The following is a 21,554-nucleotide window of genomic DNA, read 5'->3' as shown; positions in this document are numbered from 1 at the left end:
GGTGGAGCCAGGATTCAAATCCAGGTAGTATGGCTCCAGAATCTATGTTTCAACTGTCCTGATACGCTGCTAAACACATTGTCTTGGTTAATAATCACGCTTAGGGCCGGGCGTGGTGGCTCACGCCTGTAATCCCAGCACTTTGGGGGGCCGGGATGGATGGATCACGAGGTCAGGAGATCGAGACCATCCTAGCTACCACAGTGAAATCCCATCTACTAAAAATACAAAAAGTTAGCCGGCGGTGGGGGTGGTATGTGTCTGCAGTCCCAGCTACTCGGGAGGCTGAGGCAAAAGAATCACTTGAACCTGGGAGGTGGAGGTTGCAGTGAGCCGAGATCGCGCCACTGCACTCCAGCCTGGCTGACAGAGTGTGACTTCAACTCAAAAAAAAAAAATATATATATATATATATATATATATATATATAATTATGCTTAGAAAGTAATTTTAAGCTTGTATGTCTAAAAAAACTCAGTGAGTAAAAAGTAAATGCATCTTCTTACCCCATGACTTCATCCTGCTGTTTCTTTCTGACTCCCTAGTAATGGTGTTATATCTAACATTCAACAAAGCTCTAGCCTAGGTCATTCTTATGTATTCCATCTTCCATATTCCCTACTACCAAAACTCAAAGTCCTACTCATCATCTCTTTGCAACACTTACTCATCTTTCAACTCTCTATTTCTAGTTTTTTGTGTTTTGTTTTTGTTTTTGTTTTGAGATGCGGTATCATTCTGTCACCCAAGCTGGAATGCAGTGATGTGACTATAGCCTACTGCAGCCTCAACCTCCAGGGCTTAAGTGATCCTCCTACCTTAGCCTCTCACCTCAGCCTCCCAAGTAGCTTGGACCTGAGGCATGCACCACCATGCCCCATTAATCTTTAAATTTTTTGTAGAGATGGGGGTCTCCTTACGATGCCCAGGCTACTCTCGAACTCCTGGGCTCAAGAGATCCTCCCACCTTTGCCGCCCAAAGTGTTGGGTTTATGAATGTGAGCCACTGCATCCCCAGGCAGTTTGGGTCTTCATTATCTTATATTTGGGCTACTTTAATATCATCCCCACTTGATTTGGCGGCAATTTACACTATTATCAGATGTCTTTTTTTTTTTTTTTTTTTTTTGAGACGGAGTCTTGCTCTGTTGCCCAGGCTGGAGTGCAGTGGTGCAATCTTGGCTCACTGCAAGCTCCACCTCCCAGGTTCACGCCATTCTCCTGCCTCAGCCTCCCGAGTAGCTGGGACTACAGGCACCCGCCACCATGCCCGGCTAATTTATTTATTTTTTTGTATTTTTAATAGAGATGGGGTTTCACCATGTTAGCCAGGATAGTCTCGATCTCCTGACCTCGTGATCTTCCCGCCTCGGCCTCCCAAAGTGCTGGGATTACAGGCGTGAGCCACTGCGCCCAGCCTATCAGATATCATCTTTAAACAGCTTTTTACATGTCACTCCCATGCTTAAAACTTCCAAAGGCTCCCTATATAGTAGTCTTCAAACTTTCTGTGTGCCCCATTAATAACAGAGTTTTTGAGCAGATCCCTTCTCAACATATGTGTATGTTAATGAGAGCATGTAATTAAAGATGTTCTTTTTTTTTTTTTTTTTTTGAGACGGAGTCTCCCTCTGTCACCCAGGCTGGAGTGCAGTGACGCGATCTCGGCTCACTGCAAGCTCTGCCTCCCAGGTTCACACCATTCTCCCGCCTCAGCCTCCTGAGTAGCTGTGACTACAGGCACCCAGCACCACGCCGGGCTAATTTTCTTGTATTTTTAGTAGAGACGGGATTTCACTGTGTTAGCCAGGATGGTCTCAATCTCCTGACCTCGTGATCCGCCCGTCTCGGCCTCCCAAAGTGCTGGGATTACAGGCGTAAGCCACCACGCCCGGCCAAAGATCTTTAAGAAAAATCTTGATTCAACACTGTGATAGATTTAAAGGTTCTAATTTCAGCTTAATTCAATGTTTGGTTTTAATGGCTACTATTATAAAAAAAATTCAAGCAGTACTCACTTTCGCACTGTACTGTATTAACGGGACGGGTTGCATACTGGAATCAATTCCCCACTTTGCAAAGTTTCGTGGTTAACAGATGTGATTTCAATCACTGTAAACCTCTTAAACAGTGGGACTGGTTCAGTTAATATGGTACTGTGCAAAGTGCAGAATGCCTGTACTTCACAAAGAAAGCATACCCAAAATGATAATGTCCATAATTGGCCACGTTTATTTAATACATTTAATTTTCAGTCTCATCCATCAGTTTTGCAAAGATTATTTTTGAAGTCTAGAAAATTTCTATCTACTCTGATGTCAGCAGCTTTTCCTACAACTAAAATTAGCATTTTAATAATTTCAACAGAAGTTTAAAAACCCCAACAAGATAGATCATTTTGTTTCTAAATCTCTTCATGTAGGCAAAAATGAATCTTTATAGATGGAGAAACTGACATTTATTAAAGCAACTATTATGTGCTAGGTGCTGTCTTAACAGTGCATACACGAACATGATTCTTCCCCTTTTTGGAGGCTAAGTCTGATGGGAAAGACTATTAACCAAAATAATAATCATGAGACAATGTGATAAACACTGTGAAGAAGTGATAGAATCACAGAAGACGGGTGCTGAAGGGGGCTGGGCTCATGCAGGAGGTAAGCAGGAACAGATTACTGTTCGGTGAAAGTCTTCCAGAGAAAGCGGCTAAACTGGGTAAGGGTGTGTGCCACAGGAGGCCTTAAAAAAGATGACTGAAACGCACTGAGATTTGCAAGGGTGAATACTAAACCACTTGTGGGAAACGTAGTGACTGACTAAAGTGGCAAGGAAGGTGGGACCAGAGATTCAAGGACTGGGAATGATGCCAAATCCAAGTGACAAATCTAATTTATATTTTAGAAACATTACTGCCTTGTGACAAACTGTAAACATCTTTTGAGCAGAGACTTCTTAGCAATGCTCACACACATGTTGATAATATCTCCTACTCAACCAAAATAGTGAAATACTGTTTTCGCCTCATCTCATCTCGCTTACTCCTCATTCAAACTAATGACACAGCCCTTCTTTCTATGCCTTAGGTTCATTCCTGCCTGAAGACCTTTGCTCCTGTTATTGTCTTTATTTAGAACAATCTGCTTACGCATGGTTGGTCCCTTGTCATTTAGGTATCACAAAGTACAATTTATAAGTGGTTAGCATGTTAACGGGGGAACAGACCAGGAAGGATAAATTAATTTCATTTAACCATTCTTTCATCAAACTTCTTAAGGGATGGTAAGAGAAAACTGATGCTTTTAAATTTATCTTTGTCTCTTCCAACATCCAGAACTAATGTGAAGTAGTAAAGCGGCAAGAAGAGCAGTAGGAAGGTTTTAAAAGCCTTTTTAACTCTCAGCCCTTCAACCCACGAGTTTGGCTCATTCAAGTCCACTTTTCAGTAATAGGAACCTGAAGACAATCCCAGAGCAGCAGCTGGAATTTTTCTCCACTATAGACAACTATTTCCCACTCACCACTAGAGGAAATTCTTAGAAAAAGGACTTGAACAGACTTTACTTGCTATCCATCCAGTTCCGCAGCGACTCCGTAGCGAAAGGTAACTGAGAAAGAACCAGACCGGAGTGCCAGCCTCCCCCGGCTTTACTCCGCGAAAGCCGAGGCTAGACCCAAGGACTTGCGGAAACCGTCCCTTTCTCCCTACCAACTTATCTTACCTCTCTGTAAGTCCAACTTGGTTTCGCGGACATAATTGTCCGGATTCCGGCTCAGCATCTTCACCTTCATCTCGGTTGCTCTTCCGGCCGGACTCCACGAGCTGTTCGCTACGAGTTCCGCCCACCGCCACCTCCTCCCACAGGCGACTTCCGCTTTTCCCAGACTACTTCCAGTCACGTGACTCGCGGAGCGGCGGCCTGCTGGCTCAACTGGATCCTGCGCCGCTCCGTAGTTTTGCCGGCAAACGTTAGCAAGGGGCGGTTCTTTAGCGGTGCAGTCGCTTCCGCGTCCGTGGGCTGGAGCATTTGTGGGCGAGGCAGGGCGGAGACTCGGGAAAGGCTGGGACCTCCTCTCCATCGCGCTTTCCGCCGGCGTGACGTAGTGGCTGTGCCCCGTTCTTGCCCCCTCAGTACTAGAGTCTCCGGCTTCGCTCACGCGCCTTGGGCATAAGAGTCCTGTCGTTGGTCCCGGAGGTGGGGTTGCGCTCACAAGGGGCGACCGTCGCCACGGTGGCGGCCACTGCATCGCGTCCCACCTCCGCGGCCCTGGGCGCCGTGGTGTCGACGGGCCCCGAGCCTATGACGGGCCAGGGCCAGTCGGCGTCCGGGTCGTCGGCGTGGAGCACGGTATTCCGCCACGTCCGGTATGAGAACCTGATAGCGGGCGTGAGCGGCGGCGTCTTATCCAACCTTGCGCTGCATCCGCTCGACCTCGTGAAGATCCGCTTCGCCGGTAAGAGTCCTCCCAGACACCGGGCTGCATCCTCTCACTGTCAGCCCGAACTGGATCTCCTCCGTCTTTTCCGTTCTAGGGGGAGGAGGAGCGTTGAAGGGGGTGCTGTCCGCGTTGGCTAACCTGAACTAGATTTGAGGAAATGGTGCTTGGTGGAGGGGTCGGCCTGCGATCTTCCCCGCTCCTCAAGACTAAGAGAGGGGGCATGTATGTAGAGAAGTCTGAGAAAAAACATCCTCATTGGCAGAGAAGATGGGATTCAAAGCCTGATTTGTAAAATAAAGAAGGGATTGTCACATTTTAAGGTTTAGTCCTCACCCGTGCAAATCATTCACTCTTGGAGGAACTTTGAAATCTTAGCATACCCACGTGGTTTGGCAGCTCGACTAGTATTGGGATAGGGCGTAATCTTCAGCGAATGGTTGGGAGTAGATTTAGAATAGAATTCTCTTGAATGTTTGTTTTTTGGCATTTGTAGAATGGTACAAGTTTCTGTGAAAAAATAGGTAGCTAGAATCGAAATACTATTTTAAGTGTATTAGATGAATTGAGTATGTTGAAATTAACAAAGCATTTTAGAAGTTAAACTCAACACTAAAGTCTGGAAAGAGTTTCAAAGATGATCTTTGATAACTGAAATTGCAGAAAATAGTTTCCAAATAAAGTTACTACAAGTTAAGTTCAGCCTTGAGAATTAAATCTACAGAAGTTGTTTATTTTAGCATTAGGCAATTCAGTTCACTTGATTTATATTCTCTTAATATTTGTAGACTGCTGTACGGGCTACAGAAGTATCTAATAAAGTTCTTGCCTTCAGGGAACTTAGAATTTAATTGTAGGCGTTAGACTTAGTCATATAAAAGGTAATTCTAGACAACATAAAATCAAGAAATACAAAAACAAAATATAAATACAGGTAAACCGTTAAGAAAATTCTACATTACTGATGGCCATATGTATCTTTAAGGTTCAGTGGAAGATTGGGGCTTGGGGTTTCCCATAGAAGGGCTAATATTTTGACAGCTGGAGAGGAAGCAAGAAGCCGTTCTATGAAGGAAAATCATCGAAAATTATGGAGTATTATCTCTAGAAAAAACACCACAAAGACATATAATTTCATGAAGTTTTATGATGCATGCACAAATAATTATGTTATTGACAAGTAATCTTTATCGAGTATTTACTAGGAGCAAGGCAGTGAACTATGCTTTAGATGCATTATCTCATTTATTATCCTGTAAATCTATTCACGGGAACAATCCTGTGAGTTTATGATATCTGCTATACAGATGAGGATAACAGAAGTTGACTAACTTGCCCAAGTCACAAGTTTGTAAAGATGGATCTTGGATTTAAACCCAGGTAATCTAACTCTGGAACCCTCTGGCACTTAACCTCTCACCATATTACCTCTATAAGTACCTGTTATACAATGGTTTGAACATTAGAAGAATTTTAGACTTGCCTGCAGGTGCAGGCCTGTATGACTTGCTGTCTCTCTTCAGTAGCATTTTATCTAGGAGCAGAAGAGGTGATAGTCGAGGTGATCATTGAAGAATAGTGTGGTTGGCCTGATGAGTTTAGACAGTGCTTTGAAGCATATCATTCCTGAGGAAAGGGAATTCTTGGTACCTGAGAAGATTAATAGTCTTGATGAATTGGGAAGAGTATTAGGAGACTAGTGGGCCTGAGGTGACAGATAAAAGGATTGAGTTTGGATTGGAGGCCTAAATTAAAGATCCAGGAGTGGAAGCAGGACTTTGTAATAATAAAGCTCACAGTGTAGCTGTGAAATGGTGATAGGAGGAAAACTTAAGAAGATGAATAACGAAATAAAAATTTATTGATTATCAACATCAGTGCTGAATAACATACTATAATTTTTATGCTTCCATGTAATTAAACTCATTTAATAAAGTTAAAATCTAATGATGACAGGGTGTGGGGGTTAATTCTGAATGCATGTGCTATTAAACCAAACCTGGAATTATTCTGTGAGTTCAAGTATAAATTGGAACTCAGAGGTGTCCAGAGTGGTAGAAAGATTAGAAATTACTTCATATGAAAAATGACTGGAGGAACTAGTTTAGCTCGGGAGAGAAAAAAACCTCAAGATATTTAGAGAACTTACATGTGGGAAAGGGGGCTGCCTTATTGTGGGTTGATCCTAAGGTCAGACACAGGTTGAGTGGAAATTACAAGGAAGCAGATTTTGGTTTGGCAACGTGGTAGTGCTCAGAAATGAAATTGATGATGATCAGAAGTGGTTCAGATAGTAGTTGGATGACAGAAGTTAGAAGATATTCTTGTATTAGGTGGAAAGATTGGATTGGATGATTATTCAGGCCCCTTCTAACTTTACTCTGTAATTTTAAACCCTCAAGAATGATGAGAGAGCCCCAACAAAGAATGAGATATAAAAATAGTAATTTTCTCAAATACCCAAAAGCCTAATCTGCAAGTTAAAGTTGTGTGTGAGCTTTTGTGAAGAATGTAGAGACTATGACTACATCCAAAATATTAAGGAACCAAAACGTAAAATTCAGTAACAGTAGTGCCGAGTAAAGTTGTGTAAGTATGTGGTATCGCAAGACCCAGTAGCATAAATAAACTAGTACTTATAGAGTGCTTGCAATATGTCAGGCATAATTCTAAGAGCTTTATATGTACTAACTCATTTAATCCTTTATAATTTTTAGAGTTAGGTTCTATTATTTTTTCCTATCTTACAGAAAAACTCAGGCACAGAGCAATCAAGTGACTTACTCAGGGTTGCAAAGTAATTGCTAGAACTGGGATTCAAGCTCAGAAAGTCTGTTTCCATAACATATGCTGTTAGTTCGAAACCATGAGTGGGTAGTTTGGTATAGCTAAAGGGTAAATTAAAATGCTAGAGATGGAAATAAAGAATGATTCCAGAAAGTTAAGCTGCCAGATTGACATTATCTTTTATGCCATGTGAAAATGGAAACTGGCAGTAGAACCACAACCCTTAGTAGGGCAAGATGTTAGGAATAAGAGATCAGGACTAGTAGCACAGGGATCGCAGTTGAAGCCACTTAATGGTTGAGACACCACCCCTATTTGGTGGAAATTGTGCCTATAAATCAGCATTTAAGAATGGGCAGAGAAAAGGGGGCCAAGGAAATTTATTGGCAAAGAAGCAAGAGGACATTCAAGAAAATGTGGTGTTAAATGAGCCAGAAGAGAGGGATTTACACAATATCAGGTGTATTAAGGGGTTCCTAAGAAAGAGAGAACTCCAAAGTGCCTTTGAAGGTTCTTAATTAGAGCGCTTGCAGTAATTGGTAAAGCTCAAACCAGATTGCAGCAGGGGTGAGAGAGTCCCTGCTGAGATTGTCTCGGGGGCCAGGGAGGGGCTGGTTTTCTCATTGCAGACACTTACCTGATAAGGGGGCACTGAGATCAAAGAGGAAATACTTAGGAGAGACTTAAGTCTATTTAAATACTAATGGGAAAGAACTGAAATCAAGGAAGAAATTGGGAAATGGAGGCAGGAGGATAAGGAGTAAGGTATCTAACTAAGGGGGGTTATCTGAAGAAGCAGGATCTAGAACAAGCATTTTTGACCAGAACACTTAGTAGGAAATAAATTTTACCTTTGCTATCCACACACAAACATTACTGAAACACAAGTTTCATGAAACATTACTTATCCTTAACTACTTGTAATGTCATTTATATTTGTTTTCAATTCTAGTCTGGTTTTAAAGAAAAGATACTGGCAATCTGTTCAATTGGTTTCTTGATTCATCTGCAATTTTAAAAACACCAATATAGAGCACAGGTAGGGGGGAGATTAATTTTAAGAGAGACAAACTTGTCACAGAGGAAAGGAGGGGTAAAACTAACATCCAGCAAATGAAACAGGTTGTGTAAGGGTGATAGTGCTAGATGATAATTTTTTTAAAGTCATTATATTGTCTTTCTTTGAAAATGAATTTAAAATTAGTGTCCTGTCTTGGCTCCTTTCTGTACACCAAACTTTTTATCTTCAGCTTGTGTCCATTGGCATTTTTTTAGTGCTGTGATAGGCCATTGTAAGTTATTTGATAGGTACTTAGATCTACATACTAATTCATTAGTGGCAAATGTTTTTAAAATGATGATGAGGTCATTTAAGCCAGTGGTGGTCCCCAACCTTTTCGGCACCAGGGACTGATTTCATGGAAGACAATTTTTCCATGAACGGGGGTGGAGGAGGTATGGATGATTTCAGGATGAAACTGTTTCACCTCAGATCATCAGGCAATAGATTCTCAAAAGGAGTGTGCAGCCTAGATCCCTTGCATGTGCAGTTCACAATAGGGTTCGAGATTCTGTAAGAACCCAATGCCACCACTGACGGACAGGAGGCAGAGTTCAGGCAGTAATGCAAGCAATGGGGAGCAGCTGTAAGTACAGATGAAGCTTCGCTCGCACTCCGCCCACCTAGCTCACCTGCTGCTGTGTGACCCGATTCCTAACAGGCCATGGATTGGTACCCAGAGTTGGGGACCCCTGATTTAGACCAAAAAAATTTACTGTATTTTATCGATATAACAATTTTAATTTTATGTTAGGGAGATTATAGTTCAGCATTGGTTTATACCTATGAAAAGAACAAGTAGTGTTTTTATGGTTGGTTTTGCATTTTACCTCAAGAGAGAAATGGTATTGTGAGTTTATTATTGAGAGGAAAATGGAAAGTTCTTAGAAAAAGGGATCTATACAGAAGAATGAGACACACAGAATCCAGGGGAAGCATCAGAAAGTTTATAAACTATGCAGGAAAACATTTCTCAAGAGCCTGTCATTCTGCTGCCTGCCTTTAAACTTGTTGTCTTATATAAACCTCAAAAAACCCTGTGAGGTACATGATTTATCCCCATTTTATAAGTGAGGATGCTGAAGCTCAGAAAGGGTAAGACCATGTAGCGAATTAGGGAAGTTACGTATCAAACCCAGGTCTTCTGACAAAACCTGATGTACTTTAATCTCCCTTCATGCTGTAACGTTGGCAGGTTAATGATGAAAGAAATTGACTTTTCCCCCTTTTCCTGGCAATGGTAAATAGTGATCCTTCTTTGCCAGGCTGGATTATACACAGTGAGGTAGTGGCAAGGGGACAGTGAACCAGGGATGCTCGTATGGCTAGTGGAGTGTAATTTGTATAAACTTTCTGGAAGGCAGGTTCAATACGTATTTGTAACTTGAGTTTATACCCATTGACCCATATCAGTTCCCTTTCTAATAACTAATTCTAAGGCAGTAATAAGCATTCATGCAGATTGTTGTATGGAATGTTGTTTAGAGGACTTTTTATAATAGCCAAAAAAAAAAAAAGAATTCATAGGTCAGGTGGAGAAATGACTGTGTAAATCATGGGATATCTATAAGATGGAAAACCATAATGTAATATGTTAAAATCTTATTTGGGGGAATCTGTTGAATAACAAGGGGGAGTGCTCACAAATAATCTTGAGTGGAAAACAAAGCTGTATACAAAATTATATATAGTAAAATCACAAGTTTGGATATCCTGTAGTATAATGTAGAATGGTATGCATAATGTAGAATGCCGTTGCCGATTACTGAGATACTTAATATTCTACTTATAGAATTAAGTGATTTTTCAAAGCAGTAAATAATTGATACTGTATTATTCCTTGTGGTTTTCTATAACCTGCTCACACCTTTGTAATTAGTCCTTTTAACTACCCCTCATGCCCTAGAGTTACCCTATTTTGAATGTGCTTTCTGTTTCCTACAGAGAGATGAAATGAAAAGTGCCAGATTTATAATCTAGATTATATTTTTTACAAAATTAGCAAGAAGACTACTTTAAATGCTGATGATACTAGTTGAAAACTGATGGTATCTCAAAGTAGGATGATGGCAGTGTGAACTGAGACATAGACAGGTGCAAGAGAAATTTGTGATGTGGAATCAAAAGGACTTGTTATTTGATAAAAAGGGATGGGAGGGAGGAGGGTTCATGGATAGTCCCCAGGTATCTGGTGTGGGCATCTATGCAGATGATGATGGCGTTTGTTGAGTTATATGGAACACTCTAGTAAGAGCAGCTTCAGAAGGGATGGGGAAAACTAGTTCAATTTTGGATATGTTCAAGTGAAATGCTTTTCTACTTTCTACTTGGATTTTGACGTATGTTGGTGGGGAGGATAGAAAGAATTTCCAGGAAAAAAAGTTTACCCCATCCTCTGCATTTTCTTTCCTGCCACTCCTCAGTCTTGATAGCATTCGATATAAATTGAGGCTCCTAGCTAGTTTATTTTTTGAGTAATATTTTTTAACATTCAAATCCTTAACCTTGGAGCAAAAACAAAACCTAAGTGTTGAAACCTAGTTACCTAAGAGACTTTTGGATTAAGAGCTAATCTAATATTTCCTTAAATATTATTTGAGTGCTTAGTATGCCCTCAGTAAACACTTGAATAAATGCATGAATGTAGTAGTTTTAAAATATTAAAGCCTGGGCTGGGCATGGTGGCTCACACCTGTAATCCCAGCACTTTGGAAGGCCGAGGTGGGTGGATCACCTGAGGTCAGGGGTTTGAGACCAGGCTGGCCAACATGGTGAAACCCTGTCTGTACTAAAAAAAAAAAAAAAAAATTAGCTGGGCATGGTGATGCGTACCTGTTATCCCAGCTACTAGGGGAGCTGAGGCAGGAGGATTGCTTGAACCTGGGAGTCAGAGATTGCAGTGAGCCAAGATCGTGCCACTGCACTCCAGCCGGGGCAATAGAGCGGGACTCTGTCACAAAAATGTATATTTTACATATTTATATATATATATTTATATATATGTAATATATATATAAAAGCCTGGAAAATAATTTTTTCTACCTAAAAAAGTTTTTCTTCTAAGTTTATCTCCTTTATATAACCAATTGTACAGTGTCTGTGTTTATATGTGATACAGAGCTAGAACTTTGTTCTTTCCTGACTTTGTGTATCCCTTGATGCAGTGAGTGATGGATTGGAACTGAGACCGAAATATAATGGAATTTTACATTGCTTGACTACCATTTGGAAACTTGATGGACTACGGGGACTTTATCAAGGAGTAACCCCAAATATATGGGGTGCAGGTTTATCCTGGGGACTCTACTTTTTCTTGTGAGTAGATTTGGGAGATTTTACAGTATTAAATTAAAAAGGAATTTTTGTTTTCGGTGATTTTTACATGTAAATGTAAAATGATAAGTTGAGTCATTTAATCAGTTTCTCTGAATTGGAAGGATCAGGAAGAACAAAATGGCTGATTAGTTATTTGATTAGTTTGATTCAAAATGGCTTATTAGTTTGATTATCAGATGCCTATTAATAGCTAATGGCTTATTAGCTATTATCAGAGGCATTATTTGGTCTGGAAGAAAATTCTTAATAGGAAAAAGGCAAAGAGATGAGGTGGAATGATACTTTTAGAGAAGCCATTTCTGTGAGGTGAATTCAGGAAGATGAAATGTATAACTGATTACTTTTGTAAGCTACATACATATTAAAGAGAGCTTTTTATTTTAGTTAAAGCCATTTGAAAAACAGCCAACTCCAGATAATTCGCAATGAAATTGTAGGGCCCCATCGGTGTTTTATTAGGTGTTTTGGCCATATCAATACATACTTGTGAGCATTTCTAATTAGAGTCAAAATATTACTAGATAAGAAAAACTTGAATCGGTCGGTTTGTTATTTATTAGTGATTTTGGAAAATGATGTAGAGACTGGAAGAGCCTCCAGCTGTTGTCCAAAATGAATCCTGTGGATTTCAGGTCTCTTTGGTATTCAATTTTGATAAAGAAAGATTGTTTAAATAACTAAGTTATTTTTTCCGTTTATCAGAGATTAGTTCCGGAGTGTCCCAAATAGAAAATTTTATAAATACTGAAGTATCATTAATTACTTGTTTATCCTCAACCAGATTCCCAAGATATTTGAGATGGCTTACAAAAATACATTTGTTTATGATGAAGGTGGAAAAACAGGATAGACCTTAGGGTCCTCATATGAATAGGTACCACAGGAAATCGCTGTTGGGAACAGAAAGCAAAAGCCAGTGCATGGCCTAAAGGGTTTGAGGCAAATTGTTTCTTCTTGTTTGACCTGCCCCATCATCTTCCCAGCTCATTGCTTTCCTTACTCCTTCACCAGTCAGATATCATCACCATTTAAAATAACTGCTCTCACCTGCCTCCTGAAGAAGCCATAGAAAGTTCCTGTGGCAGGTACATTCAGCTTATTTAGTGAACAAGAACATGGACACAAACCATCATCGCACTGTATTGCAGGAGCATGTGCTGCTCTGAGCACGCCTCTGATCTGTGAAACTGAAACCATGAATAAGGAAGCTTTTCTTTGCTTCAACAGATTTCATTTTTAGGAAAACATCAGTATCTAGTGTATTTGCCTTTGTCTTCTTTGTGTCATATATTTTGCTTGATCTCCCATAAGTTTATGGCAGTATCCAAACCAATCTTAAAGTACCTTTTAAGTGAAAGCAAAATAAAATTCAGCCTTAAAATTTTTAAATATTTTTTCTCTTTTTCTTCTCTTTAGAGAGGTGTGTGTGAAACTATATACACACACACCCCCCTTGACATATATATGTGTGTGTGTATAGATATGTATATATGTGTATGTATGTATATATGTATATATAGATATGTTTATGTATATGTGTGTGTGTATATATATATACACACACACACATCATGAATTTGAGTTGTATAGATTCTTCAAGACAGCTTCTAAGGACAAGCCATATAAAATTTTTGTGATAAGAATTTCTTGGGCCAGGTGCAGTGGCTCACACCTGTAATCCCAGCACTTTAGGAGGCCAAGGTGGGAGGATCACATGAGTCTGGGAGTTCAGGACCAGCCTGGGCAACATAGTGAGACCTCCATCTCTTCAAAAAATTTAAAAAAGAATTAGTCTGGCATCATGATGCTGCATGCCTGTAGTCTTAGCTAATTAGGAGGCTGAGGCAGGAGGATTGCTTGAGCCTAGAAATTCAAGGTTACAGTGAGCTATGATTGTGTCACTGCACTCCAGCCTGGGTGATAGAGTGAGACTCTGTCTCTGAAATAAAAAAAAAAAAAGAAAGAATGTGTTCACTTGACATCGTCATCCAAGAGAAAAGTAGAAATCGGCATTAAAGGAAATAGGCTGATTTGACTCCCTTACTCTGAAACATTTAATGGATATTTTCTACCAAATAAAATGCAAATCTCAATCTACCACTCAAGTGTGGCCAATTTTCCCTGTCTTCCCACCCACCCTTATTACTTTTCACCATGCTCATCTTTTTCCTTGTTGAAACTGTGCCTGTCTCAATACCCAGCTCAATACTACCTCCTACACAAAGCCTTCTGTGATCTCAGTCATAATTCCTGAATTTCTTCTATTGTCTGTGTTGTCTTTTATTATGATTTATTTGTGTGCCACTTAATAGTCCTTATTAATTTGTTAAGAAAAATTCATCACTTGTTTATCTTTTTATCATCTATTAGAAAGCTAACTATAGTACCTGAACATAGGTGCTCAGTGGTATATTTGTTAGGTACCCCTTCTTTGGTCCCTTTTGTCTTTTATGGCCAGTCTGTGTACCACTACTGTACTCTCCCCTCCTCCCGGTTTCCCTGTCTTTTGAGATTAATTGATGAGTGTCTGATTAAAATATTTTACATTTGTATTGCTAGCCATATTCATTTGAGAGGGAGGGGTGGTATAATCTTGCAGCAAACCACTTCCAGCAAATTCATTCTTGAAAAAGGTCTCATTTTGTGGTTGCATTATGCATTGACTTCTGCTTTTGGGGTACTGCTGTTGACTTACATACACTTTAAAACAGACTTAATGACACCTATTCAAATTAAACTGCTCACATTTAATTCTTTTAGTTACAATGCCATCAAGTCATATAAGACAGAAGGAAGAGCTGAACGTTTAGAGGCAACAGAATACCTTGTCTCAGCTGCTGAAGCTGGTAAGGCAATGTGTGAAATATAAAAATGTCACCTTCCAAACTTAATTTTCAGTTTTTGTTTTTGATTTTTTTTCTTTGAACACCTGAGTTTAAATATGCCCATCTAACTGTATTAAATCAGTTACATGGAATTTCTGTTTTTTTTGTTTGTTTGTTTTTCGGTTTTTGGTTTTTTTTTTTTGAGGCGGAGTTTTGCTCTTGTCGCCCAGGCTGGAGTGCAGTGGCGCTATCTCGGCTCACTGCAACCTCTGCCTTCGGGTTTCAAGCGATTATCCTGCCTCAGCCTCCTGAGTAGCTGGGACTACAGACACGTGCCACCACGCCCAGCTAATTTTTTGTATTTTTAGTAGAGACGGGGTTTCACCATGTTGGCCAGAATTGTCTCGACCTCTTGATCCGCCTGCCTCTGCCTCCCAAAGTGCTGGGATTACAGGCATGAGCCACCACGCCTGGCTGTTATATGGAATTTCTTAGCAGAAATTATTATGATTACTCTGTGCAGATTTCAAGAATTTTACTCATGACAAAGTGGTAAAGTTTAGAAAAGTTATGAATCCCTAATGGTTTAAAATGATTTGGTATAGTGTTTCTTTAATTTTAATTTTCAAATTATACAATTTAGTAGCCTTGTTTAATTGCCTCACTTATGTATACTATCCAGAAGGAAAAAACCGTAAGAGCCGTAAGTCTTTGTAACTCCTACTTTAATACCTTGATTTCTTAATGTTTGATTAGTCAAAACCTAACTTAATCATTTTTGAACACATAGCCACTAGCAAAAACCTGAGTCATAACAGGACCAAATATTTGTTGAATAAAGGACTACTTAGGAAACCTGGCAAATGAGAAACTTAACCAGATGAATTTTTAAATAAAATTGTCACTCTATAAAGGATGTAAAATGTGACTTACTGTATTACATAATTATTTAATTTTTGAGGGGTAGTAGTTACTTTGGATTTGAGGAAGATTGTGATAAAGTTGGGGTAGATATATATGTCACATGCACAGATTATTGGGGTGCCAGATTCCCGGTTCTTTTCGCCTATCTTCAACCCCTCTGGGATTATACCATGTGCTACACCTAAGGTCTGTATCTGCTTACCATCTGTTCTCTGCACCAGGCCACGTTGTTTAGGAGTCAAGACATTTTTGCTATCCTTACACTTCAAAGAGAAAGCATTTCACATTTCCATCTCCCTTTTAATTTACCTCTAGCTAACTGCATGAGGAACTTTTTATGACTACCAAAAACAATGTCTACCTTTTGACCCTAAGACTGTGCCTCAGAAACTACATTTCACAGTTTCAGATATGGTCCTGTGCATTATCTTTTTTTTTTTTTTTTTTACATAAATGTACTGTTTCTAATTTGGGTTGTCATAAGTGCGAAAGTATCTGTATGCTGAATAATCTTATTGAAATCTCATTTTAGGAGCCATGACCCTCTGCATTACAAACCCATTATGGGTAACAAAAACTCGCCTTATGTTACAGTATGATGCTGTTGTTAACTCCCCACACCGACAATATAAAGGAATGTTTGATACACTTGTGAAAATATATAAGTATGAAGGTGTGCGTGGATTATATAAGGTAACAAATTATCAATATATTTTAAATAACTGAAAAATTTGAATTTCCGTTGGCTCTGTTGTCTTAGTTCTGAATGACCTATAGTAAGTCCTAAAAAGAAGCCACACTTAGGCAAAAAACAATTTAATGAAAACTGAAATATAGTTAATAATACTGAAATTGTACTTTAAGCTGTTTGTCCCCATTAACATAGGATGTATCATCATGACATTGGTGGGCGTGAGATCTGTCTAAAACTTTGTCAAGTTTCTATTTGATAAGTTATACGACCAGGTCACTTATTCCTTACTCCATTCCTTGGAAGCTGTGGTCTCTTGGGGACCTGGGATAATGTAGTCTGGAGAAGACATTAGCAGTTCTAACAGGATCTTATTTTATTGAGTTTTTTTATTCATCTCAAATCTTACATAAATTTAAAAATAACGAAACAAATCAAACCCAGCCTTTTGCCTGTTGTAATATTTTAAAAATTTTTTCCTAGTGTCAGATCTGTTTTCTGATTTTATAACTCCTTTTTATTTTCCCCTTTTCTGCCTTCTATCCCCATCTATTGCTTATCCCCATAAAGAAATTTTTAGGCATACATAGGTTAAAATCAAAATTAGACACATTGAATTTCAGTTTGTTTTTCAAGAATTGAGTAATAGCTTTTAAAATCATTTTAAGGCTGATATGATTTTACTGACCTATAAGCAAGAATTTTATAAATATATTACTTTTATGTTTTTTCGTCACTTTCTGCCTTATTCTTTCAGAATACCTATGCTCAGTTCATTGATTTACCATTACCTTTAGTTTCTTAACTTTCCAGAATTTAGTTTCCCACTCACACCTCAAGTCTTGTCAGTGTGGGTCTTCTTTATATGTATACTGTTTAAAGAAAAACTAATATGTGAACATCCAAACCTTTAAAAATAAAGTAGAAGAGAATACTACCCATGTCTTTATATTACAAGTTTTTAACCCAATATTTTAAAAATGTGATTTGTGCAAAATTAAATGAATTTGCTTAAAGTGCTGTAATGAGAGAGAAGAGAAAGTATTTTACTTAAATATATTGTTCTTCAAACGTATGTTGTTTTGCTTTTTAAAAATCATTCCCTTGTAGGGATTTGTTCCTGGGCTGTTTGGAACATCGCATGGTGCCCTTCAGTTTATGGCATATGAATTGCTGAAGTTGAAGTACAACCAGCATATCAATAGATTACCAGAAGCCCAGTTGGTAAGATTATTCTCGTAAAAATGATATCATTTCCTTTTATGGGTATTTAATAGGTAGAAATTTTTGTCATGCTTACTTTGGTGGTAGTGCTATGATGATGAGTACTGGCTCGGCCACTGATTTAATTTATAGTTAAATATTTATAGGCCGAAGCCACACAAATGTCAAAAATAGAATCCCTTAAAGATCCATTTAAATGTTTTTTGTATATAATTTTTACTTCTGTATTTTTAAAGAAATCCTGTCTAAAGAAAAAACTGTTTTGTATTGCCATTTTAGAGCACAGTAGAATATATATCTGTTGCAGCACTATCCAAAATATTTGCTGTCGCAGCAACATACCCATATCAAGTCGTAAGAGCTCGTCTTCAGGATCAACACATGTTTTACAGTGGTGTAATAGATGTAATCACAAAGACATGGAGGTGAGAGCACGTGCTATATCAAAAATTGCTTTGACAAGGTACCTTGCATATCTTAGACCATCCTGTTGATACTAGTTTTATAGCAAAGGCCAGTTTGCTGTGGTGAAAACATGATTGGTGGTCCCTGCTTTCCCAGTTATTACGTATGTGACCATGGCCTTAATCTCTCTGAGACTTAATTTCTTCATTTGTAAAGTAAGACTTTCTAGACTAATAGGTTTGAATCAAATTAAATGTGTGAAAATGTTTTGGAAAATAAAATTTAGGTGTTATAAAATATCTGAATGGTATTGAATGTAAGAAGTCATAAGCTAGCTTAATACATTCAAGAAGGCTCCACACCTGCTACTGGCACCATAACTTTTGCAAATACTTGTTTCCATATATGAATGAGATGTTTGTTCTTCAGTATGAGACTAGTTAAATTATTATAGGCAGACATCACCATATTTCCCTTTAATTCTAAAGGAACAGAGGAGAACATTTAGGATGTTTAAATTTAATTCAATTCAAGAAATATTTAATGAGCACCTAAGTGACAAATTTCTAGGCCGTATTCCATATTATTGGCATCAAGGAAATAAAGTTTTATATTTGTATGTGCTGTATTTAATGTTGGCTAGCATTTATCCAAGCTATGAGGTTTTTTAATGCCTACATTAGGTCAATTAAAACTCCTGCCTGTACATACATTTAAAAGCATTTGAAAGATAGCTAATTGAAAGCACTTTTTAGTTCAGTTTTGAGGTGTCCCTACCCTCTCTTACTCAGTCCATCCATAAAAGGAATGTAAATCCCTACAAATGGCTTATAAACTACATTACTTTAGGACATTGAAAACATGAACTTAAATCAGAGTGAGGTTTGACTGCTGCTTGCTCCATGCCTTGTGTCAGTTAAAACTTCCGTGTTTTCAAGCTAGCTCTATACAAAATTAAGCATTATCTATTTTTCCCTCTAAAGGAAAGAAGGCGTCGGTGGATTTTACAAGGGAATTGCTCCTAATTTGATTAGAGTGACTCCAGCCTGCTGTATTACCTTTGTGGTGTATGAAAACGTCTCACATTTTTTACTTGACCTTAGAGAAAAGAGAAAGTAAGCTCAAAGAGGACAATTCCAGTATATCTGCCCAAGGCAGCAACAAGCTCTTTTGTGTTTAAGGCATAAAAGAAGAATTCTGCATAGAAACATGGCTCATATTCGAAATTGCTCTATAGTCATTAGAAGCCAGAGAACTGCTAAGTCTCCTGCAATGTTTTTCTGCTTTTTGCCTTCCCCATATATATGGAACTTGGCTACCTCTGCCTGAAATGGCTGCCATCAACACAATGTTAAAACTGACACGAAGTATAGAGTTTCACAGATTTCTACGTTTTATTGGTGGAAGCTGATTTGCAACATTTGCTAAATGGATTAGATGAATGTACTTCTTTTTGTGAGCTTACTTGCCTGGATTGCTTTAAAATTAACCTTTGTGCAATACCAAGAAAATAGCTCTTTAAAAGAATGTCTTTGTATGTCTCAAGGTAAATTAAGGATTTACTGAATAAGGTGTTGACCAAATCCAGACCATTTTATTTTATTTTTTTATTTATTTATTTTTCGAGATGGAGTCTTGCTTTGTCACCCAGGCTGGAGTGCAGTGGCGTGATCTCAGCTCACTGCAACCTCCACCTCCCGGGTTCACGCCATTCTTCTGCCTCAGCCTCCTGAGTAGCTGGGGAGTAGCTGGGACTACAGGCACCTGCCACCACGCCTGGCTAACTTTTTTTTATATTTTGAGTAGAAATGGGGTTTCACCATGTTAGCCAGGATGGTCTCAATCTCCTGACCTTGTGATCCGCCTGCCTTGGCCTCCCAAAGTGCTGGGATTACAGGCGTGAGCCACTGCGCCTGGCCAGACCATTTTAGAATTGGGAAATTTTAGTGAGAAAAAATGCACTGTAAATATGCTTTAGTTTTAATTCAGTTGGGATGCACCACCTAGTGAAAATTGAGAAACTATATACTTCTCAGAGAAATATCTGACATCTATTGTCATTCCATTGCTAATTTTTTTCCCCAGAGACTTCCATAATTTAAAATAAAATCCTAGATCCAGTTCTTGTTTTTTGGCATAAATACTTAATCTATTTTAAATTTATAAAATCTGAGCTTCTAGGATCCAGCTGCGTCAACCTTTATTTAGCATATATAACTATAAATCACTTATTACAGATGCTAAATAGATCACCTTTTACAGATGCTGAAATGTTTGGGATGTTTGTTGACAAAGTAAATGGAAATGAGAAACTTTATACTTTAGTTTTCAGATATATGGATCTAGATCCCAAATAAATGATTAATCTTCATTGGTTTCTCAAATTCAGGTTGAAATACAAATTAATAGCCTTTATTGATTTTACTTTTATGAGTCATTGTAGACATCTATAAATATAAAAGGGCCTGTACCCAAAGGATGCCAGAATACTAGTATTTTTATTTATCGTAAACATCCACGAGTGCTGTTGCACTACCATCTATTTGTTGTAAATAAAAGTGTTGTTTTCAAAGCCATCTTTAAATAGTTCTTTAAAAATAGGTCTTTTTTTTATATTTTGGAAAAGGCATTGTTTTTAAAGTAAAGATAAAATGGTAAGTACCTAATTGTATTTACTGTAATATCTTATAACATGCAGATGAATGCTTTATAAGTTAAATATGATGTATTTTTTCATACTTCTGGATTATACTATAATTCATATGAAATCTTGATATTAGTCCCCATACGGAAAAAGTGAACTGCAGTTGATATTTGGTGTTTAAGATAGCACCATTATTTAAATACCGCCTATGTACTCCCAAATGAATAAAACATAATTCTTGTCCTCTGAGAGCATACAAGCTTGTGTGATAGATAAATATGCATTAAATAATTACAGCTATAGATTAAGAACTCGTAAGGAATATCTCACAAAGCCTGGTAAGAGTTCTGACAGAAGAGAACTCAATTTCAGTCATTCAACAACAAATAGTCACTCAACTCCTGCTCTTTGGCAGGTACGTCACCAAGCACTGAGGATATAGCAATAAATAAGCCAGACAATATTCCTGCCCTCAGGGAATTTTCATCTTGGTGTAAGTGACAGAAAAGGAAATATATGCATAATGTAATTTCAGGTATTTAATGCTATAAATAAAACTACAGCAGAACTGGGGAATAGTGTTGCTATCTTAGGTAGTATGGTTGGGGTCAGGAAAGGTCTCTGAGATGTATTTGGAACATTTTGAAAGAAGTGAGGAAGCGAGCCACAGTGAGAGGAAACACATTCTAGGCAGAGAGGATAGGAAGTAAAAAGGGCCTGAGGGAGGAATTAAGTTGGCTAGAGGGGATGGGTGAGGAGAGAGAGGAGGTTGGAGAAGTGGCCACTGCAATATGGTGGGAAAGAGCTCAGGTGGGACAGCCAGGCCCTCTGGCTTCAAAATTCAGCTTTCCCATTTTCTGTTTGACCTTAGGCAGATCACTTCAGCCCTCTTTGTCTTAGGTTTCCTGATCTGTAAAATGGTGTCTTAGATCACTTCCTCTGTAACAATGCTGGAGATGGGGATTCTTGGGCAAGTGATTGAGGGAGCACTTTCAGGAGAAATCTGTAATGGAGTAAAGCAAGCAGGGTAAGGCCGGGGAAGAAGAGTTTCAGGAGTAGTGCAGCCTCACCCTGACTCATAGGGCACTCTGCTGAATGAATTGGGCCCAGCGTTGTCCTGCCCAGAGGTGAAGGGGCTGAGCCATTAGGTTCCCACATCAGGCTGTCACGGACCACTGGCTACAGGGAGAAAGGATGGAGGAGTGACTGTTACCTCTCCTCAGC

The 21,554-nt window shown here is 38.7% G+C and overlaps 2 protein-coding genes across 3 annotated transcripts in view; one reads left to right on the top strand and one right to left on the bottom strand.

The window, feature by feature from the left end:
- The window catches only part of DCAF13 (DDB1 and CUL4 associated factor 13), a 28,183-nt gene extending 23,750 nt beyond the window's left edge, over positions 1–4,433 (bottom strand). The window contains exon 1 of one of the 2 annotated variants that reach the window (XM_003821732.5): positions 3,720–4,433. In XM_003821732.5, the coding sequence (XP_003821780.3) occupies positions 3,720–4,245 (526 nt within the window). In that variant the 5' untranslated portion in view covers positions 4,246–4,433. The remainder of the gene's footprint in view (positions 1–3,719) is intronic. The other variant, XM_063606461.1, reaches the window with a different exon arrangement.
- On the top strand, positions 3,970–20,586 carry SLC25A32 (solute carrier family 25 member 32). The gene is made up of 7 exons (XM_003821735.5): positions 3,970–4,452; positions 11,446–11,596; positions 14,378–14,463; positions 15,899–16,059; positions 17,168–17,281; positions 17,561–17,706; positions 18,670–20,586. Exons 1-7 carry the CDS (start codon positions 4,299–4,301, stop codon positions 18,803–18,805), a joined length of 948 nt encoding a protein of 315 aa, XP_003821783.1. The 5' UTR covers positions 3,970–4,298; the 3' UTR covers positions 18,806–20,586.
- The last annotated feature ends 968 nt before the right edge of the window (positions 20,587–21,554 follow it).

Source organism: Pan paniscus, chromosome 7 (genome assembly GCF_029289425.2).
Source record: "Pan paniscus chromosome 7, NHGRI_mPanPan1-v2.0_pri, whole genome shotgun sequence".
In the NCBI taxonomy this organism is placed as follows: Eukaryota; Metazoa; Chordata; class Mammalia; order Primates; family Hominidae; genus Pan; species Pan paniscus.
This window is presented reverse-complemented; position numbering and strand designations above follow the sequence as displayed.

Bases quoted from the DNA above. Each gene is read 5' to 3' on its own strand.
- SLC25A32 (XM_003821735.5), top strand. From the start codon at position 4,299: ATGACGGGCCAGGGCCAGTCGGCGTCCGGGTCGTCGGCGTGGAGCACG. The intron at 14,464-15,898 runs GTAAGGCAATGT...ATCTCATTTTAG, and splicing joins TGTCTCAGCTGCTGAAGCTG to GAGCCATGACCCTCTGCATT. The intron at 17,707-18,669 runs GTGAGAGCACGT...TTCCCTCTAAAG, and splicing joins GTAATCACAAAGACATGGAG to GAAAGAAGGCGTCGGTGGAT.